At 48.7% G+C, this 18,690-nt stretch overlaps 1 protein-coding gene across 50 annotated transcripts in view; it reads right to left on the minus strand.

Moving 5' to 3' along the window:
• The window catches only part of LOC138582666 (protocadherin gamma-C3-like), a 1,158,828-nt gene that overhangs the window by 59,170 nt on the left and 1,080,968 nt on the right, over positions 1-18,690 (minus strand). Inside the window, exon 1 of one of the 50 annotated variants that reach the window (XM_069654140.1) lies at positions 15,912-18,645. The exons of the other annotated variants lie outside the window; for them this stretch is intronic. Within the exon in view, the coding sequence (XP_069510241.1) occupies positions 15,912-18,368 (2,457 nt within the window). The 5' untranslated portion in view covers positions 18,369-18,645. Of the gene's footprint in view, positions 1-15,911; positions 18,646-18,690 lie in introns of those variants that run through there. 50 annotated transcript variants of the gene reach the window in all.

Here is an 18,690-nt window from a genome sequence, read left to right on the forward strand (position 1 = left end):
TCCCATTCAGTGGGCCGAACCATTCATGGGATGAGCGGTGGAAGGGACAATGATGTGCACATTTGCATTTTAAAAAACCATGGGTTTTAAGAGATACCACATTTTTTACTATAACACGCATTGTATGAAGGGACTGAATCATGTTTTTAAATGGAAGTAAAACTGCACGTATCATGATGCACAGACACAAACGAGACCACAGAGGCTTCAGACACCTGCCATGACAGACCTAGGGATTGACACTTCATCAGAACATTCATGTGACTTGGTGGGCCATAAACATTGCCCTGAAGGGTTGCATTCAGCCCACGGCCCACGTGTTGTGCACCAGAGCTCTACATCCAGGTGAAAGTCGGAGGTGGACTGGCCGATGGAAATAGAGAGGTCTCTGACTTACAGGTAGGAAGGGCTTGAGCAGGGTCAGGCATGTCGGACTCTCGCCCACATCTACATGGGACTTGGCATTACTGGCCAGTTGTAGAAGTCTAGGACTGAGTCATGGCAACCAGACTCGTGAATTACTCTCCCTCAGCCCCTGCATACTTCAGGGGAAACTGAACTGTCTCTGATTGACCCGAATGTACCCTCACTAAGTCGCAATCTCGGACTGTTGCGCAGTGCAAAATAGACCCTTTCTTAGCACCTCACAAGATCACAAATACATCTCCTGGACAAGTCTACAAAGCCCAAACAGCAGACCTACATATCCCTAACAGACTATTAAGAGGGTCTTACAAAGGCATCCAGCACTCTTGTATATGCTCACAAGATATTCACATTGCATTAACAATGCCTCACATAACCATGAACAGCACTTCACACAGCCCCAAAAAGACCCTCCGACTTTTTTTGTTTACAGATCTCGTATCAAATTGTTACGTGGCATCCTAAAGACCTTCCAAAGTCAACAGACTGTCACCTAATTCCAGACAGTCCTTCACATAGACCATAACAAACCATCTCATCGCACCCACGGAACTCACACTGCCCTGGCAATGGGCAGTATACAGTAGACAGCTCATACACACAGTAGGAGACTTTAAGCGCCCTATGGACGGCATCAACTTCCAAAATGCAATGAAGCAGCAATGCATCCTGCAAGAAGGTAGACTGAATGAATGCATAAGACTATACCATGACGTCGGCAGACAAAATACAAATCCTAAACTCTCGTGTGTTGATCTACTGTACGTAGATCTTGCGCTACACAGATCTTGGAAAGTAAAAATCCAACAAAATATATGCTGGCATGTTTGTACTCTATTCAACATGATTTATTAAATGCAAAATACTGCATATAAAAAGAAACATTCACAATGTCGTTGTGAGGAATCCGATCATCATCCGTGCAGTGGGTGTGCGCTCACCTGTGTTTTAAATTTTTTTATATGAAATGGAATGATGGTAGATCAACCTCTGGAAAATGTGCGGGGCTAATCAACACACATTTTCCTATGTGCACCGCACGACATACCCATAGAGCTGTGTACTCTGGTGGATGGACGCAACTTACAGGTGCAGTCCTCCCTGTCTTAATTAGTTGAGATCTGACAGGTGCAGTACACGATGCATCACAGAAGGGGGGAGGCCAAAACCTTGCTCATGCCAGGGCCAGCCTAATTAACTATCAAAGGCTCCATGGATCCGCCCTGTCCGTTTGTTTGCCCTATGCAGAGAAGTGGCGGCAATTAACATAGTTAACATACTAATAGAGTATACTTCAATAAATGCCCACACCGGCCTGGCTGCAGGGCTAAAACAAAGGAGACAGGAAACCCCAACAACCTTTGATATGCACAGTGTCAAACTAAAGCCAACTCCTGACTCTTAGTAGCAAGGGCAGTGAACCGTCATGTCTCGGACATGTGTTTACAGTAGGCAACCCCCACAGGGTAACTCCATTCAGAAGGTACGAGAATGTGGATTGCAGGAGACAGTCTGTTCTCACTTCAGCTTCAAGGGAGACCTGCCGCTTTAATCAGGAACCAGAGAGAGGTCCATTAACTATAGAGACCATTTGATCCATGACAGGAAGAAGGGTGTGATTTAGCATTACATGTTTTCACCCCTTGACCTTTTCTGTTGCAAAGCACTCTGGTTATGACCTCATGCATACAGGAGATTGTTGGTGGGGGCCCGGATTGGTTCATAAAGGTAGGATTAGCCTACACCAATCACTGCGGCCCATTTGGCCATTTTTGGGCAGATCTGAAGACATTGCAAGGATTAACAAGAAGAACCCTACATTGGACCCTGGCTGAAGGTACAGTCTGCCTTACAGCTTCCGCCAGGGAATGGAAGGCCAGGATTTCCATAGAAGGAAACAAGGTCTGTCCCGTAAACATCTCCCATGGAACAGAGGAAGACACTGAAGCCAGAGGATCAGAACCTGTACCCAGCCAGCACACAGCGTGCCTTGTTAGGCTTTGGAGCAAGCTGCCTAGGTGGGAATTGCCAGAGAGTTTCTGAACCAAACCAAGGACAAAGCCGTTGCCTGCAACACTCTCTTCGGCTTTGGGCCGTCCACCTTAAAGGACAACACAAGCACAGTGAAGAAGCTAGGAGGAGTGCATCAACAAGCATCAACCAGCGTCTGCCTTAAAGACCATTTTTTCGAACAAGTCGAGCCCTCGAGCTGCAACCGACTGCACTGATGACCGTTGTTATGCCGCAGTCGCTCACTCCATCTGAAATGCCCCGACTAGTGCTTTAGACCCGCTGACCAGCAGTGAGACAACGATTCCTGACCCCGAGCTGCCATTTAGGCCAGCCTGCAGCCGTCCATCCAGCCTTGCTCGCCAACTGCCTGTCGCCTGATACCCGCACCGGTCACCATCTTCTACTCTGCTGCAGAAGCTGCAAAGCGCCCTGAAAATGACACGACCATGTCGAGCACCAAGAACTTCTACAAGCACAAGGTACATTGTGGTTCTGTCCCCATGGTCCTTCTCTGAAAGGCCCTAGTGACATTTTACGACTTATTGCTCCCTTTGTGCTGAAACCAATTATCATTGAACTACTGCGATTAATTACTTTACTGACTACCCTCTTGTCAGTATCCAGAGTGCATTCCTTTTCCTTCTTGAAACAGTCTGTCCTCTGCATTGCTTTACAGGGTGGGTTGTATTTTGTAGTGTGCTAGAACGGTCTGTTGAATATTGAATTAAAAAAAAACCTGTACTTGACAGTCCTTTTTATCTTTGGGTAATAATTGTATTTTCACTGTGTTGCAACTAACCAATGATCCACGACCTTGCGGAGATAAGCCTGCCGTTCCGCCCACGTTACCAAAATTGGACAAGGAGGTTTATAATTTGCTTGTGTTTCTAATTTGTTCGGATCCCTTCTGGTGTACTAGAGATGTGGGGCTGATTGATGGTTTAGAAACCGATCTTCATCCCTGGACCACTGATGCCCCGGAAGTTGATTCATCACAGTCATGGACATCCACCACAAATGCCCAGGAGATCTACCAAAGACCATGATTGGGATCATAACCTATAGACTTATAGCAACCAATGGAGCTCATTTTCGTGTTCCATGTAAATTACCTGGAGGGGAGCGACTATCTTTACACTTTTGCGCATGCAGATCCCCTACACGCAATTTTCCACTTTTGCATCGCAGAGTTTAAAAGTCGAGTGTGGAAAGAGGACAAATGCAGTTGTACGCCAACCTTTTGCACTCCCCCGTGCTAAATGAGTAAACGTCGCGCCATGTACGCTGGGACCCAAGCACAGGTTCGTTTATTGGGTCACATGGCTGCAGAGTTTCAGTTTCTTGCTTAGCAGTAAAGAAACCATTGTAGCCTTTCATATGTGTATGCTGTAGAGACCTGCAACACCATATCAGCAATAATCCCGAGATGCAGGGCTTTCCCGGGCAGTAAGCTGCTGACCGCCATTAAACCCAATAATACCTTACATCCAGAAGATTATAGTTATTAGTTTCCCGAAATAACAGCCGAGGTACTAACAGGGCTGTTTTTTACATGACAAGTGGCACTCTTGCATGCACCGACTGTTTCTAATGTTAAAAAAACAACAACAAAAAACGATGGCTGCCGTGGAAACGTTGATGGGATCTACATATAGACCCTCTTCATTTCCATAGTGACCAAGCAGGAGGAGAGGTTTGTGGAAAGGCTGCCAAAGAGCGAAGTGGACCTTAAGCGAGGGCTGGGGTGGGGGCTGCATTGTGGGCTTTGCAGAGCGCCAGAGAAGCCCAGTGGGGCTGAGCCTGGGTACCGGTGGTGTGCAGAGCTGATCCGGGGCTTGGAGCAGGACCAGGTACCAGTAGCTAATGCTTGTCTTCTGAAGCCTCCACTATTGATGGAGGCACGGCACCAGGGTACTAATACTTGGTTAAATAGATTTGTTAATAATAATACCAGATATACTCAGAAAAGGATGAATCGGGTGAGCGTATTCATTAATAAAACACTTTTAATTCACATAAACTCTTATAAACAGAGATATTGTATCAGCGGCGTTTTGGCAGCAAGAGTAGAGTAGACGTATTGTAAAATAAGTATCTAAAACTTCCGGAAATGAACCCCAGCTGACCCCGTGCCACTGGGACAGCGCTTCTGCAGTGCAGCACAGTATGGAAGTGCCTAGCCATTGCTTTATTCTGAAACAAAGTTGCTCTAAAGCCTTGATCTTGCCAGTAGGACTTGCTTGACAGGAAAAGTGGGTTAGGTTTGTGGGCAATTTCGCCAGTTTGTTGACCCAGTGCATTGTGCAGCTGCTAGATATGATAAATGTTCCTGGCCTGGTATGATTTAAAATGGACTCGTGGGCTTGTCCTCCCCACCCCCCCCCCCCCCCCAAATGTGTCTTAGTTACTATCAGAGCGGTTCTGGGAACAAATTGCAATTCCGTTTGCAAAACTAGGTCATCTTCTTGTGCCCATGCCTATTTTTTGGCCCAGTCCAAACCCGTTGGCCTGTTTGTACTGTGCGTTTGCATATTGCTTCCGAGTGCATCAATCGCAGGCTCGCGGCCTTGCTGAAGCAATCTTCACCCCACACTGCACAGAAGTCCCTATGAGGGAGAGGGCCCCAATTAGTAGGAACCAGACGTCAGCCAGCTTTACAACATGATATTCATTATGACTCTCCAGCCACAACCAACATACAACCACTGACTATGCATAAATAATCCTTCATGAAAGGACACGACTAGCTTGTAAAGATGCAACATTTCCGCTCACCACATGTGGTGCACTGCATATGCACAACAGCCAACATTAAACGAACAACATTAAATCAGGCAGCGCAGAACTGCATCCAGTCTAGAGAAGTTCTGGTTCAGTTGAACTCTTGTGGCTAACCATGTACCAGGTAAACGCAGAGCAGATGTCATGACAGCTTACACATCGAATCACTGCTCAGGAATGCTGCAAGAAGGGAAGGCAGACAGCGCGGAACCAATCTATAACCCGGGCGCCCTGTTCCCCCTACCCCTGCACCGGTTCCCAAAACATTGCGCAATTCCAATGATGGCGCCCTGTGCGTCCAGTCACGGTACACGCCTCATCCGGAGAGGCACCTGGAAAGATCCCACAGGACTGCTCTGGAGCAGCTACAAACCAGGAAGAAGCTGGCTCAAAATGAAGTGGTAACTCTACAGATGTTGACGGACGCTGGGGCAGCACTAAAAAGTAAAGGCAAATGACTCGCTCTTGCAGGGATGCCGGGTAGGGCGGGCTGGGGGGCTGCCGGAAGGCATGGGTGGGCCGGCAGGAGGCGCCTTGGGAAACCAGTTCCACAGCAGGGGGACAGGCAAGTTTTGCAGGCTGGGGCCCGGCGGGGTGCGCGGTGGTGCGAAATGCCCCATAAAACAGGGGCACGACTGCAAAGGAGAACATTTTTCTTCCTTAACCTGGGGGATTTCGTGCCTCTGTGTTCCTGGCATTCGGGCCCACGTCGTCGATCTGCCTACATCAGAATACTTTCTTGCCTCCTGCTTCCTGATGATCCGTCACTTGGATTACCTGCCGTGGCTGCCCGTTGTGTCGTGCGTTCGAGGAAAGAAGCTTGGAGGAGGTGAGCGCTACGGCTCTGGTGTTGTGACACAGTAAGGAGGGGTTGTGGGTGGTGGCGCAGGTGGGTCCGGGCGGCAGGAAGCAGTGTTACCAACTTGGCAACTTTCTCTTTATATTTAGCGAGAAAGTACGGCCCCTAGCGACTTTTTGTTAAAAAAAGCAGCTAGCGAGAAATCTAGCTACTTTTTTCTATTGGTTTGGAGACTTGCGTCATTTATGCAAGCTTCCAAACCAATAGAAAAAAGTGTTGTCATTCGCCAGTTTTCTAACGGGAGTAATGCAAAAACACACTTGCACCTAAAAGGGAGGACTGGTTATGTAGATACACATGATTAGCCGAATTTCCAAAATTCTGTAAAACAGGGAAGAGTTAAAATTACGCTTAGAGAAGGCTTGAGCCATGGCTAATTAACAAAACAATAATGAAAAATGGAGGCTGACTTTTAAGGCACACGTTATTTGTTTGCACTTACACTCTCCGAAATAATTCGAAGATCCAATGTCTGCTTTCAAACAGCGCATGCGCAGTCAACGTAGGCAATTTTGCAAATTAGGCAAGGATGTGATTTGGCTACTTCTGGCGACTTTTAGGGCAGCCAATAGCTACTTTCCTCAATGAGGAGTTGGCAACACTGGCGGGAAGTGGCGGTGTGGGGTGGAAGGAGAGATGCAGTGTGTAATGGGGATTGTGTTTTACCCGTTGTAATTGCGATTCTGTTTACGTTCGCCATGTTACATGTATAGTGGATCTGTAGCAGTGCAGCACTATATGCAAGGGCGGGACAGGTTACATCAGATTCCGGCTGCGGGTGGGGAGAGGTCACAGAGGAAACCCAAAACGGGCAGGGAGAGGGGGCACACGTATTAAAAAAATAGGAGACCAATAACTATTTAAAAAGAAATACATGCACATAGAGAGAACAGAAAAAAATTGAGCGGGGAGAGGCCGCATAGATTGAATGTTCGGCGAGCTCGCTGACATTTTGAATGAGCAGAGGGAGCATCCATATTGCAGAACTAAAGAGCACGCGGGGAGAGGTCGCATTTATTTTACAAGGCAAAGAACGCTGGCGCCAGGCAGGGAGAGGTCGCACCTTAACTAAAAACAAAAAAAGCGGGCATGGGGCGGAGAGCAGTCGCATTTGAGATTGGGGGCACATCACAAAAAGCTTGAATCAAACGTTGTGGCATATTATTATTGAAGAAAATGGTGACCACTAGCGTTACAAAAGCTGAAATTGTACGCTGTGACATATTATAGAAGGAGCACAGTGGTCATTAGTATTATAGGAAAGGGATTGCAGACGGTTTTTCAGGCTTGGGTGGAGCGAGGTGGCAAAAGTTGGGTACAAACAACACATGAATTAATAGGGAGCATGTCTGTGCTATGCTTAAGTACTGCACAAACAGGTCGGGTGTAAAAAGAATACAGATCCAGGTAAATTAGCTGCCCTGATTACAATGATGCAGGGCAAGGATCTTTCCCTGGGAATCCTGCACCGGGGTGGGGTAGTGGAGAGTCTATAAGGGAGGAGGCAAGAGGGGAGGAAAGGCCAAGGGGGTCCAATGTGGCTCCATGGGCGGCATTCTCCCAAGCAAAGAAAAGTAAAAAAGCAGAGAAAAGGAGAGAGCCTACAGCTCATTCGCCAATAGAGGTGGTAGCGTCCCCCCACAGCAGCCGCTGGGCCATTCCCCAGTGAGCTTGCAGGGGAGTGATCGAGGGGCACAGGTCAACAGGGGGAGGGGAGTGCCACCAGGGGCCCCACAAGGACAAGGCTGGCCTCCAGGGGAGGGGGCATTGGGGACAGGGAAACAACCTCTGGGCAATGAACCACAAACAGAATAGCCCATGGGGAATGGGCAACTGGCCGGGGCATGGCTGGGGGGCCACAACAGCCATTGCCAGCGCCATCCAGGGCACCCTGGCCTTTGGGGGTTGCCCCATCTGGGGCAGAGGTTCAACAGCACCACCCAACCAGGAAAGGGGGATAACAGTGTGGGGGGGGAGTGCTGCTGCAACAGGGAGGAGAGAAGGCGGGACAACTGAGGGTGCAAGTGACCGGTCAAGCCACAGGAAACCCGACAGCAGCAATAGGGGCAATGCCAGGTACGAGAGAGGGTATGCCGCTAGGGGCGAGCAACACAAACACTATGGGGTGGAAAAGTGGCACTCACTACGGCAGCATGGGTACCTTCGGGGGCGGGCGACTGAGACGGCCCCCACCGCAGGGCATGCAATACCATGAGGTATGTTCACATGGCACGTGTTGATGTACATTAAGGAGAACATTTGGAAGGACAAATACATTGATATATTCTCATTGTTGGATTACAGAAGAGTAGAAGAATGCAAGGACTTTCTCCAATGTGGAAGGAAAGGATAGGAACCTCCAATTAACTGGGCCACTAATTCTGCTATATTTTCCACTATACTGCTTGAAATAGTCCCCGAGTTACACCAGAAGTGTTGGTCCTATCATCACTTGGGCGTTATCTATGTACCATGACTGTGCTTTTGGGGCTTGGTTAGTATATGATGAGAGGTTCAGGAGCGCCAAGGCAGGGAATGCGAAAACTGAACAGGAGAACCAGGACAATGGACGTGTGGGCAAGCTGTACAGTGGTTCGCAATATGTCCAGCAAAGGTTTGGGACTGGGAGACAGACGCAGCCCTTTTGGAGCAGCATGGGATCAGGGGATAAGAAGGAAGCATGTTAGACCTTTAATAAAACAACCCGTGCAATTTTAAGTACATCTTTTCATTCTGTGGGATGCTCGGGCATGGGGAGGCCAAGTGTGCAAAGAGAAACAAAGAGCATAAGTAAGGGGTTGGTGCTGGGGAGGCTGCCGATGGGCTTCCCCTCGCCGGTGCGGGTGGACGTACTAAGGAACTGGGCAAATAGGTACTAGTAGAGGGTTTCTCACAAGGTTTCATGATTCCACTGTGCAAATTTACAACACCACCAGTCCCGAGGGGGGTGCAACAAAGACAACCAGGATTGGTACTAGACAGAGTGGACAACGAGCGGGAAGCTGGGCAGCATGGCAGGCTCCTTCTCATCCCCACCCCTGCGAAAGTTTATATTTTAACTGGAAGGGATCATCCCCCAAAAGGAGCGTGGGAAATTCAGACAGATTCATAACTTATCCTTTCCTAAGGGTGCGTTGGTGAAAGATGCGATTGATGAGGAGTGCTGTTCCGTCAGGTATGCGTCATTTGATAGGGCACTGGCTGTGTTACGGAAATTGGGGAGAGGGCCTTTTTGGCAAAATCCGACATCAAATCGGCATTCCGATTATTGGCAGTACACCCAGAAGATTATCATTTACTGGGTTTCCAAGTAGGGGGAGGATTCTACTTTGACAAGTGCATGCCGATGGTGTGTTCAATATCATGTTCCTACTTCGAGGCATTCAGCACATTTCTGGAGTGGGCAACAAAGAGAGAGAGAGAGTGCACGGGAGCACACGTGCTTCATTACCTGGACAATGTATTATTTGGACTTCAGAGAGGCAGTGGCAAAATGTTTACGGTACGGGCAAAGAAGGTGACTCTGGGTCAGCTACAGAGCTTGGTGGGGCAGCTGAACTTCGCACTGTGGATTATCACAATGGGCAGGCCATTTTCAAGGGCAATTGCAGGAGCCACGCCAGCGCTGACAAAGACACATCATCATGCAAGGCTTTCCAGAGAGCTAAAAGAACTGGTGATCTGAAACACATTCCTGGCCAAATTCAATGGGGCGTTGGTGTGGTCAGCTGAGGCAAAAAACGGAGAGCAACTAGGCCTCTACACTGACGCTGCGGGTAGCGTGGGTTTTGGGGCTATTCTGAGAACCAAATGGTGCAGACAGCGGTGGACAGACAGTTGAGCGGACAGTGGCCTAATGAAGAACATTACATTGTTAGAACTATTCCCCATAGTAATGGCAGTAGAAATTTGGGAGGCGGGGTTGGCAGAACACGGATGTGATGTTCTGGTCGGACAGCATGTCTGTGGTGTACTCCATTAACAGTCAAAAGGCAGCATGCCCCATGGTTTTAAGATTACTAAAGAGATTGGTATTGTCATGTTTAAAAAACAAGGTGCGCTTTCAGGCTAAACATGTGCCGGGTATTTACAATAACGTGGCTGACACCATGTCCCGTTTTAAATTACAGGAGTTCCTGCAGTGTCTGCCTACAGCAGCCCCGGCGATGATGTTTTTTCCAGAGACACCATGGGGGCTTGGTGCCAAGTGTTGGCTCTTCTGATTGAGGGATCTGTATCACAGCGAACACAAAAAACATATCTAAAGTGTTTCAAGGAACACAGAGAGTTTGTCACAAACAGGGTTTGGTGGACATATTCCACAGGGAGAGCATAAAGCAATTCCTCTGGCATGTCGGAGGCCTGGGGGTATCAGTAGGGGCAGCCAGAACAAAAATGGCCGCTATCAGGTTTTTTGCAGGGCTAAAAGATAGTGCACCCCTTCATCAGATTTTGCAATAAAAAAGGCCCTGATTGGGTAGAGAAGGCTAGAGGTCCCAAAGGGGTGGAGAAGGCTAGAGGTCCCAAAGGGGAAGAGAAGACGACCACTGGATATCGAGAAACTGGCCGCAATCATGGGGCACCTGGGGGATATTAGCAGGGATGCATGGAAAGTGGCTTTGTTAAACACAGCATTTGTTATGGCTTTCTTCGGAGCATTCAGGATAGGGGCACATATGGGAGCCTCCCGAGCAGAGGGGTTGTCCCGTGAGGACTTGCCAAGGGTTGGGGATGACTAGATACATCTATGGCTGAAAAAATCCAAAACAGATCAGGAGGGAAAAGGAGTTGGAGTCCCATTATATAGGCAGGCCAAAGCAGAAATCTGCCCAGTAAGGTTGTTGGGAGCATTCCTGGCCCTTAGAGGGGAAGAAGGAGGTCCTTTGTTTCAACTTGGGGATGGATTGTGCCTCTCTAGATTTCAATTCAGGAAAGTCTTTGAAAAAGCGCCGATGGAAGCGGGGCTACGGGGGCTAGGGTTTGCCCCTCATTCCTTCCGGATTGGGGGAGCCACCACCGTAGCCAGGTTTGGGTGAAACGAAAGCGAAATTAAGGAAATTGGGTAGTGGAATTCCAGGGCTTACAAAGGGTACATCAGGTCCCACTTGGCATGTTGACGTGGGTCAGGTGAGTGGAGGAAAAGGGGGGGCAGGACTGTGTGTGTAGTGCCAAGGAGACGAGGGTCTCCACCAGCTATGATATTACTAACCTGTCTAACATTTGTCTGCCCGCGTAGGGCGGATGGTGGAGCCAGTGGTGTGTGCCGTGGGGCACTCGTTCGTAAGGAGATTGGAGCGGAGAGTGTCTGGATTTGTTGTTGGATGTGTCAGAGTTTGACATACATTAGATTGGTGCAGGGGGTTTGCGGGTACACTAAGTTGGTCGGGTGTTGGAGGAGGAGAAAAGAAAGAGGGTTGCCAGATCCAGACTTGGTGATCTTGCACGTAGGGGGCATCGATTTGGTACAGTGGAGAGAAGGGTCTTATGGACTAATTGCCATTATCTGGTTAGTTTGGACAATTTTGCCTGGCATTGCTCGCGTGGTCACAAATTATACCACGGTTGAACTGGGGTTCAGCAGTGCCTTTGTGCCCTTTGAAGACTGCAGCACGGAAAATGAACAGGCAGATGGTCCGGCTTTCCGGATGCAATGGCTGACTACGGATCATTGAGAACGGACTATTAAGAGGACCAGAGACTTGTCATCATGATGGGGTGCACCTGTATCAACGGGGCACCAAACTTTTATTGCAGAACCTTTTGGCAGTAGTGAGATCATTTGTGTGTGTTGGGGGGTGGCACAGGCCGGTGAGTCTGTGCCCCTGTGACAGGTGGGAGAGGACCACAGAGACATTAGAATCCCCATCAGGGGGACTCCAGAGCTGGAATTAGGGGAGAGCACAGTAGGCCCCCCGCCCCTACGGAATTCATTGACAGCTGCCAGGGGGTCCCGGCGGGGGAGAGGACGTGGGGGCGGGGTCAGGAGGCATGTTGGGTAACGAAGGGTCTGCCTCCTGGGATCGCCCCCACACAGAGCAGGGCATGGTGGGGACGGGATAGGGCCTCACCACGATGCGCTGCCTTGAAGGGTGGAGGGCGTGGTGCGCCTGGACCACCTGTCAGTATTTGGAGAGGATTTATTGTTATTTGTGATGTGTGGTTTTTAAGTCGCATTCTTGGTTATAATGTGTGAAAGGGATAAAAATGTGTCAGATATGGCATCGAAAAAGAGAAGGTGTCAAGTGTGCTTCTCATGCCCCGGCATGTCCCCCCCCCCCCTCCTGCAGATCCCACAAAAGGCAAATGACCTGCTCTTGCAGGGATGCCGGGTTGGGCGGGCCAGGGGTGGCTGGAAGGTATGTGACGGGATGGGACAGTAGGGTGGTAGGCATGTTTCGCAGGCTTTGGCCCGGTGGGGCTTGGGGGGAGACCAGTGGCACGAAATGCCCCATAAGAGGGGTGAAGAGTGTAAAGGAGCACAGCTCTTGGCCTTACCCTGGATGATTTCATGTTACTATGTTCCTGCCGTCCGGGCCTGTGCCATCGACCTGCCTGCATCGTAGTACTTTTTCCATCCCTCCACGCTAAATGTCAGTTTTGGGGGACAGGAGAGGAGTGAGTGTCGCAGGTGGGGGTGGGGGCACAGAGACCTTAGAATCCCCTTCCGAGGAACTCCAGAGCTGGAATTATGGGAATGCGGAGGGCGCAGAATTCCCCCCCCCCCCTGCAGATTTCAAGTACAGCTGCCGGGGGTCCCGGCGGGGGTGAGGGTGTGGCTCAGAAGGCAAGTTGGTTATTGAAGGGTCGGCCTCCTGGGATTGCCCCCCCCCACACAGATATGGGCATGGTGGGGACGGAATGGGGCCTTGAAGGGCGAAGGGCTTGGTCCGCCTGGACCACCTGCCTGTCAGTATAAGGAGATGATTTATTGTTATTTGTGATGTGTGTTTTTTAAATTGCATTTTTGGTTGTGTGTGATGTAAGGAATGAAAATGTGGCCGATATGGCATCGAAAAAGAGACGGTGTCAAGTGTGTTTCTCATGCCCCGGCACATCCCCCCTGCAGAGCCCAAATGTGACAGAGGAAGGGCTCGCATTTGTGCCTACATCTCATGCCCCCCGTCCCACCTACCAACAGCGTAAGAGGAAGGGGGCTGCTCTCGGATGTCTAATGGCACTGCTTCCCATTGTCGGGGTCATGCTTGTCATTAGATTTTATAATTCCAACCAAAACACAAGGCACTGCCATAATCTAATGGGCGCATCACATTTTAAGGTGACTGCCAAAGACAAACATCGCTCAAAGGCGTTGAACAATAATTGACACATTTTGTTATGTTTGGAGCACACCAGTTAGATGCAGATGCCGTGTACCATGCCTGTCTAATGCCAAATACAAAGCAACCTCAATGGTATGAAAAGTTAACACAATGCAGACAAAGGCACCTACTGTGGTGTGCAGTATATTACACACACAAACTTTGAATACCTCGAAGAAAACATTTGTACAGGCACGGGAAAGATTTGAGCAGGCACATGTACACACAGCTGCATGCGCCTCTTAGCTTCAATTGATCAGGTATAGGTTTAAAAAAATATCCATTTGTCCCCACAAACCACCCATGCAAAAAATTAACAGGCCATCTGAGAAATAAAATGTCTTATAAATGGGATTTTAGAACAAAAAAAATGAAAAACAAGCTTTGGCAAAGGCAACAGTGTTGGCCTTTTTATGAGAGATGATTAGGCATTTGCTAGGAACTGATATAATGGTACTACCTGGTAAGAAGTTTGCAACAGCTAGAAAATGGAGTGATTAACTGGGCAAATGATGTCAGTAGCTGCAAAATGCTTATCGAATACCTCAAGCCAAAACTTGTTGGCTTTGTCTTTGCTTGTTTTTAACAAGATTTCAGTCCATGGAAGAGATATAAATTGAGTAGATGAAGGCACAGTAGCCAATTACTGCTGCAACGAGGCCATCAAAACTGCAGAATGCTTAGAAAAACATTGCAGGCTAAAGTTTGATGTTACTGCTTGAAAGAGGGAGCACACAAAGATCCCAGGAGCATGTATTTTTGGGGGGGTTCAGTGGCAAGCAGTGGTGGGAATGGCCATTGGCTGTCAATGGGTGGATAAATTACCATACAGCACCCACAAACAGTGTCCATCCTCACATGCCACCTCCTTCTTACCTAGTGCCACCTAATAGTCAAAACTAAGAATGCATCTTGTCAGTGTCAGTGCCTCTCTCCTTCCAGCGTGATGGCGTGCACACAATGGACTAACCGGAGGAGCTGTACATTCCCCCAAAATGCCAAATTGGTCCTTAAATGAACCATAATTTGGCAGCAGGGAATAAACCCCACTCCAGTAATCCAGCCTGCGCATTCCCTTACAAAAGTAGCAAACACTTCGAAGTATTAATTACTGTAGAAGTATTTGTCTGCCTTGTGTTCTCCCCAATTACTGTTTCCAGATCTTCCCTGCCCCGCCAGCCCAGTGTAATGCATTAAAAACTATATCATGAATAAGCAAAGCAGCACCCATCAATGAGACTGTTCCAGCCATCCAAATGCCCCTTGGCAAAGTACTATTCATCATTAATACATCAATATGAATGCGATGCAACAGAATGTCTCCTGTTAGGATATGCGCTATATATTGCAAAAGTGGTGCAATGTTACAAGAAATTAAGAAATACACTTGTACTGAACATGGCTACTCTATGCTGGTATATCCCAAGATGAGACCTGGCACTAAACACTTTCTAGGAGACATCACACATGTCATCCCTTGATGGGAATGGGGCAAAGTTATAGTAAGACTCCTAAAACATTACACTGTAACGCCAAGCATTACAATTAAGAAATCAATTGTGTTGTGTGCATGCATAAGTTAAGTGGGCATGGCAATTATGCAGTGGCAGACATTGCCACCTTACTCAGAATACATTTCAATGAGCTCCAATTGTGCTAGCAAGAAAGGGCACCAGGGCCTACTTGGCATGTAATTTATTTTAATTGTTTAAGACTGATCATCACCTCAGATTCCTTCTGGTGCAGATGACACACAACACATTGCTATTCGTTTCCAATCATTATCAGAGATTTTGGAAACATTATAGCACTAAGAAAATACGACGGTCTTAATATCTAGCCTGTAGCTCTTAGTTGGACTGGCCTATTGCGAAATCAGGACATTTCTCACGATGCAGGTACCTCTGAAAGGCTGGTGGGGTTGAGGTTGGAGCAAGACATGTCACGCCCACCTGACCTATGGCCAACTCTTCCCAAACCTGCTGCTCTTTCAGAGGCAATAACTCCTCCTGCTCCTTTGCAACCACAATCTCCTGCATCAGAAATCCGGCAACAGGATGTGTAGTCTGGAAACCAAATCTACATTGGACAATCTAGGACAGCGTCTGACTGATAACAAGTCCTCCAAGCAGATGGACCATCCCAATTGAAATGGCGGCTTACAAAGTGCAATGCTCGAACCCAGAAAAAAAAATCGCTTATCGACTTCCTCCACAAATCCCCACTAAAAAACATTTACTCCTGATGAGAACATGCAACCTTTTATCCTCTGGCTGTCAAGCCGTCAAATTATATATTAAAACATTATGCTGCGATACCTTAGGAATAATGGTCACAATGCAGAATGCTGGACACAGTACTATGGGGCAGAATCTCTATTCGAAATGGAAGTATTCTGTGGAAAGAACAAGTTTTCATTCAATCACTGAGAGCCAATGGACGGCACAGCCCCTGGTTAAGGGAGAAACACATCACTATTTACTGAGACAAACTGATCTATTCACACAGCTTACCCCATCACAAGGAGTGAGTAGCGTGCTGACCGACTGATCAGAGTTGTTTACACTTTCTCCTGTGGCAGAATGGCTGAAAGGCCTCACAAACATGAAATCGCTTTGCTCAGACACCGGGGTCAGACACGATCTATAGCAGCGGGTCTCAGACCCCAATCCTGTCCCACCAACTTCAATGAACTTCAGGTAGCCCTCAGGGTTAAACTGTCCAGGCAAATTTGAGGGTGGCTGTTTGAGTGCATCTCTGGAATCACTATTCCCATTCTTACAGCAACAAGCAAAACCAGTGCTTCCATTAACTGGTTTGAGACATCGTACAAATAAAACAACAAACATTACTAATGACACCAAAGAAATGGCTGCCAGCGAGATGATCAGGTAAAGGGTTAAATCTGAAGATGTGTGAGAAGTTCTGGGAAGATCTCTTATCTTTGAGGATTCTTGCATTTTGGTGTCTTCCAATGAAACTTCTAAGGTCACTGAGGTCGATAATGGTGGCTTCCCATTGTCTTTAACAACAACAAGAAGCCTTTGTGCAAACATTTCAAGGTCTTTAGGCATCCTGGTAATTCGAATTTCCCCTGAGCGAAGTTCCACTGTGAATAGACCCTTATCTGGGGTTGGCTGGAGATGGTATGATAACCAGGCATTATGACCACTGTCCGCATCTACTGCTACAATCTTGGTTACCAGGTATCCTGGTTCAGACGTACGAGGAATGGTCTGATGGATCACAGATCCTTTGTCTACTGGGGGATACATGACTCGGGGGGAGTTATCATTTTCATCCTGGACAAACACGTGGACTGTAGCTGTGCTGGACAGGGGCGGGGAACCGGAGTCCTTGGCCTCCACTAGTATCATGAACACTTTTTCTTGCTCATAATCGAGAGAGCGCATGATGTAGATTGTGCCATTTTCAGAGTTGATATGGAAGTACGTTGGCTGAGAAAAGTCTTGAACCAAGATCAAGTAAGAGACTTTGGAGTTCTCCCCCAGATCTGGGTCTGAGGCTGAAACAGTCCCTATAGAGAATCCAGGAAGATTGTTTTCTCGAACATGAACTGTATAAGAAGGTTTTGGGAAGGTTGGAGCATTATCATTTTCATCAGAAATATTCAGAAAGATGTACTTTCGGGTGGCACGTGGAGGGGTTCCAGAGTCTGCAGCTTCAATGGTGATATTGTAGGATGCTATTTGCTCCCTGTCTAGAACCCCGTCTGTTACTAGCGAATAATGGTCTCTGAAAGACGATAGAAGTTGGAAAGGAATCTCATTTTGGATTTGAAGGTGAACTTCTCCATGTTTTCCGGAGTCATTGTCCTTGACGCTGATCAGGGCTATGACTGTTCCGGATGGAGCATCTTCTTGGATGGGACTAGACACAGAAGTCAATATGATCTCAGGGCTGTTATCGTTGACGTCAATAAGCTCCACCTTGATGTGACAAAGCCCCTCCATCTTGGGGAACCCTCTGTCCCTGACCCGTACAACGATGTCATAAACACTTGATTCTTCAAAATCCATTTCCCACTTGGTTCTGACCTCTCCCGTTCCAGGGTCCAAGTTGAAGAGTCTGGGTATTTTTTCAGGGGTATTTTGCGTTGTTTTGAAGGAGTAGTCTAGCTCTCCATTAAGGCCCTCGTCTAGGTCTGTGACATTCAGCCTGATAACCAGAGTCCCAGCGGGCACGTTTTCTTGTAGCGAGATCTTCGAGAAGGATGGCTCACACACCGGGGCGTTATCGTTGGCATCTATGACCGTAACTATGATGCTTGCAGTGCCTGACCTCACAGGCACTCCACTATCATAGGCGGTTAAGATCAAGTGGTGTGCTGCCACTTGCTCTCGATCAAGGGGCCTGTCCAGCACAATTTCTGGCACCTTCACCCCATCATCTCGTGTCCTAGTTCTGAGGGCAAAATACTCACTAGCACTCAGTTCATAGGTGGATACCGAATTGGTGCCCACATCCGGGTCTTCGGCAATCTCCAGTGGCAGTGCAGAGCCTGTATTGGTCAATTCACTGATCTCCAAAAGAATGTCATTCTTGGGGAACAGAGGAGCGTTGTCATTGACGTCCACGACCTCCACCTCCACCCTAAGCAAGCTCAGCGGGTTCTCCAGCACCAGCTGGACGTGCAGCAGGCACGGGGAGCTGTCCCCGCACAGCTCCTCGCGGTCTATTCTCTCGTGCAGCAGCAGGCCCCCGCTGGCCAGGTCCACCTGGAAGTACTGCCGTTCGCCCTGGGTGACCACCCGCAGCCGGCGCGCGGCCAGCCCCGCCAGCGCCAGCCCCAGGTCCTTGGCCACGCTGCCCACGAAGGCGCCGGGCTCCTGGCCCTCGCGGACGGAGTAACGTGTCTGCCCGCTGCTCGGGCCCAGCACGGAGAGGGAGGAGATGAGGAGCAGGAGACGCCTCTGCTGCAGACCCCGCTTCCTTACCCTGCAGTCCATGGCGGAGGGGAGCCCCTGCGTGCGGGCGGCGCTGTGTGCTTCTCCACGGCAGCTGCTTCCCAGCGCCGCGCACAGCTGTCCGTGCGTGCAGAGCCAAATAGCCCTTTTCCCGCCGATGCCCCCCAAACCTCTATGATTGTTTTTTTTTTTTACGGAAGCCGAGAATCCGTAGTAAACTGAGGTTTGTGTCACCGTGAGAAGAGGGGCAGGGGGAGGGGCGGGGTGTCTCTCTCAGTCAGTTCAGCAGCTCATTGGCAAGCAGCAGCGTGGAAACCCGGCCAATAATTGCCACCGACAATTCATTCCTTAAAGCTGCAGTGGC

The sequence above is a fragment of the Ambystoma mexicanum genome, chromosome 3q (genome assembly GCF_040938575.1).
Source record: "Ambystoma mexicanum isolate Mex_15411 chromosome 3q, UKY_AmexF1_1, whole genome shotgun sequence".
NCBI classification, from domain to species: domain Eukaryota; kingdom Metazoa; phylum Chordata; class Amphibia; order Caudata; family Ambystomatidae; genus Ambystoma; species Ambystoma mexicanum.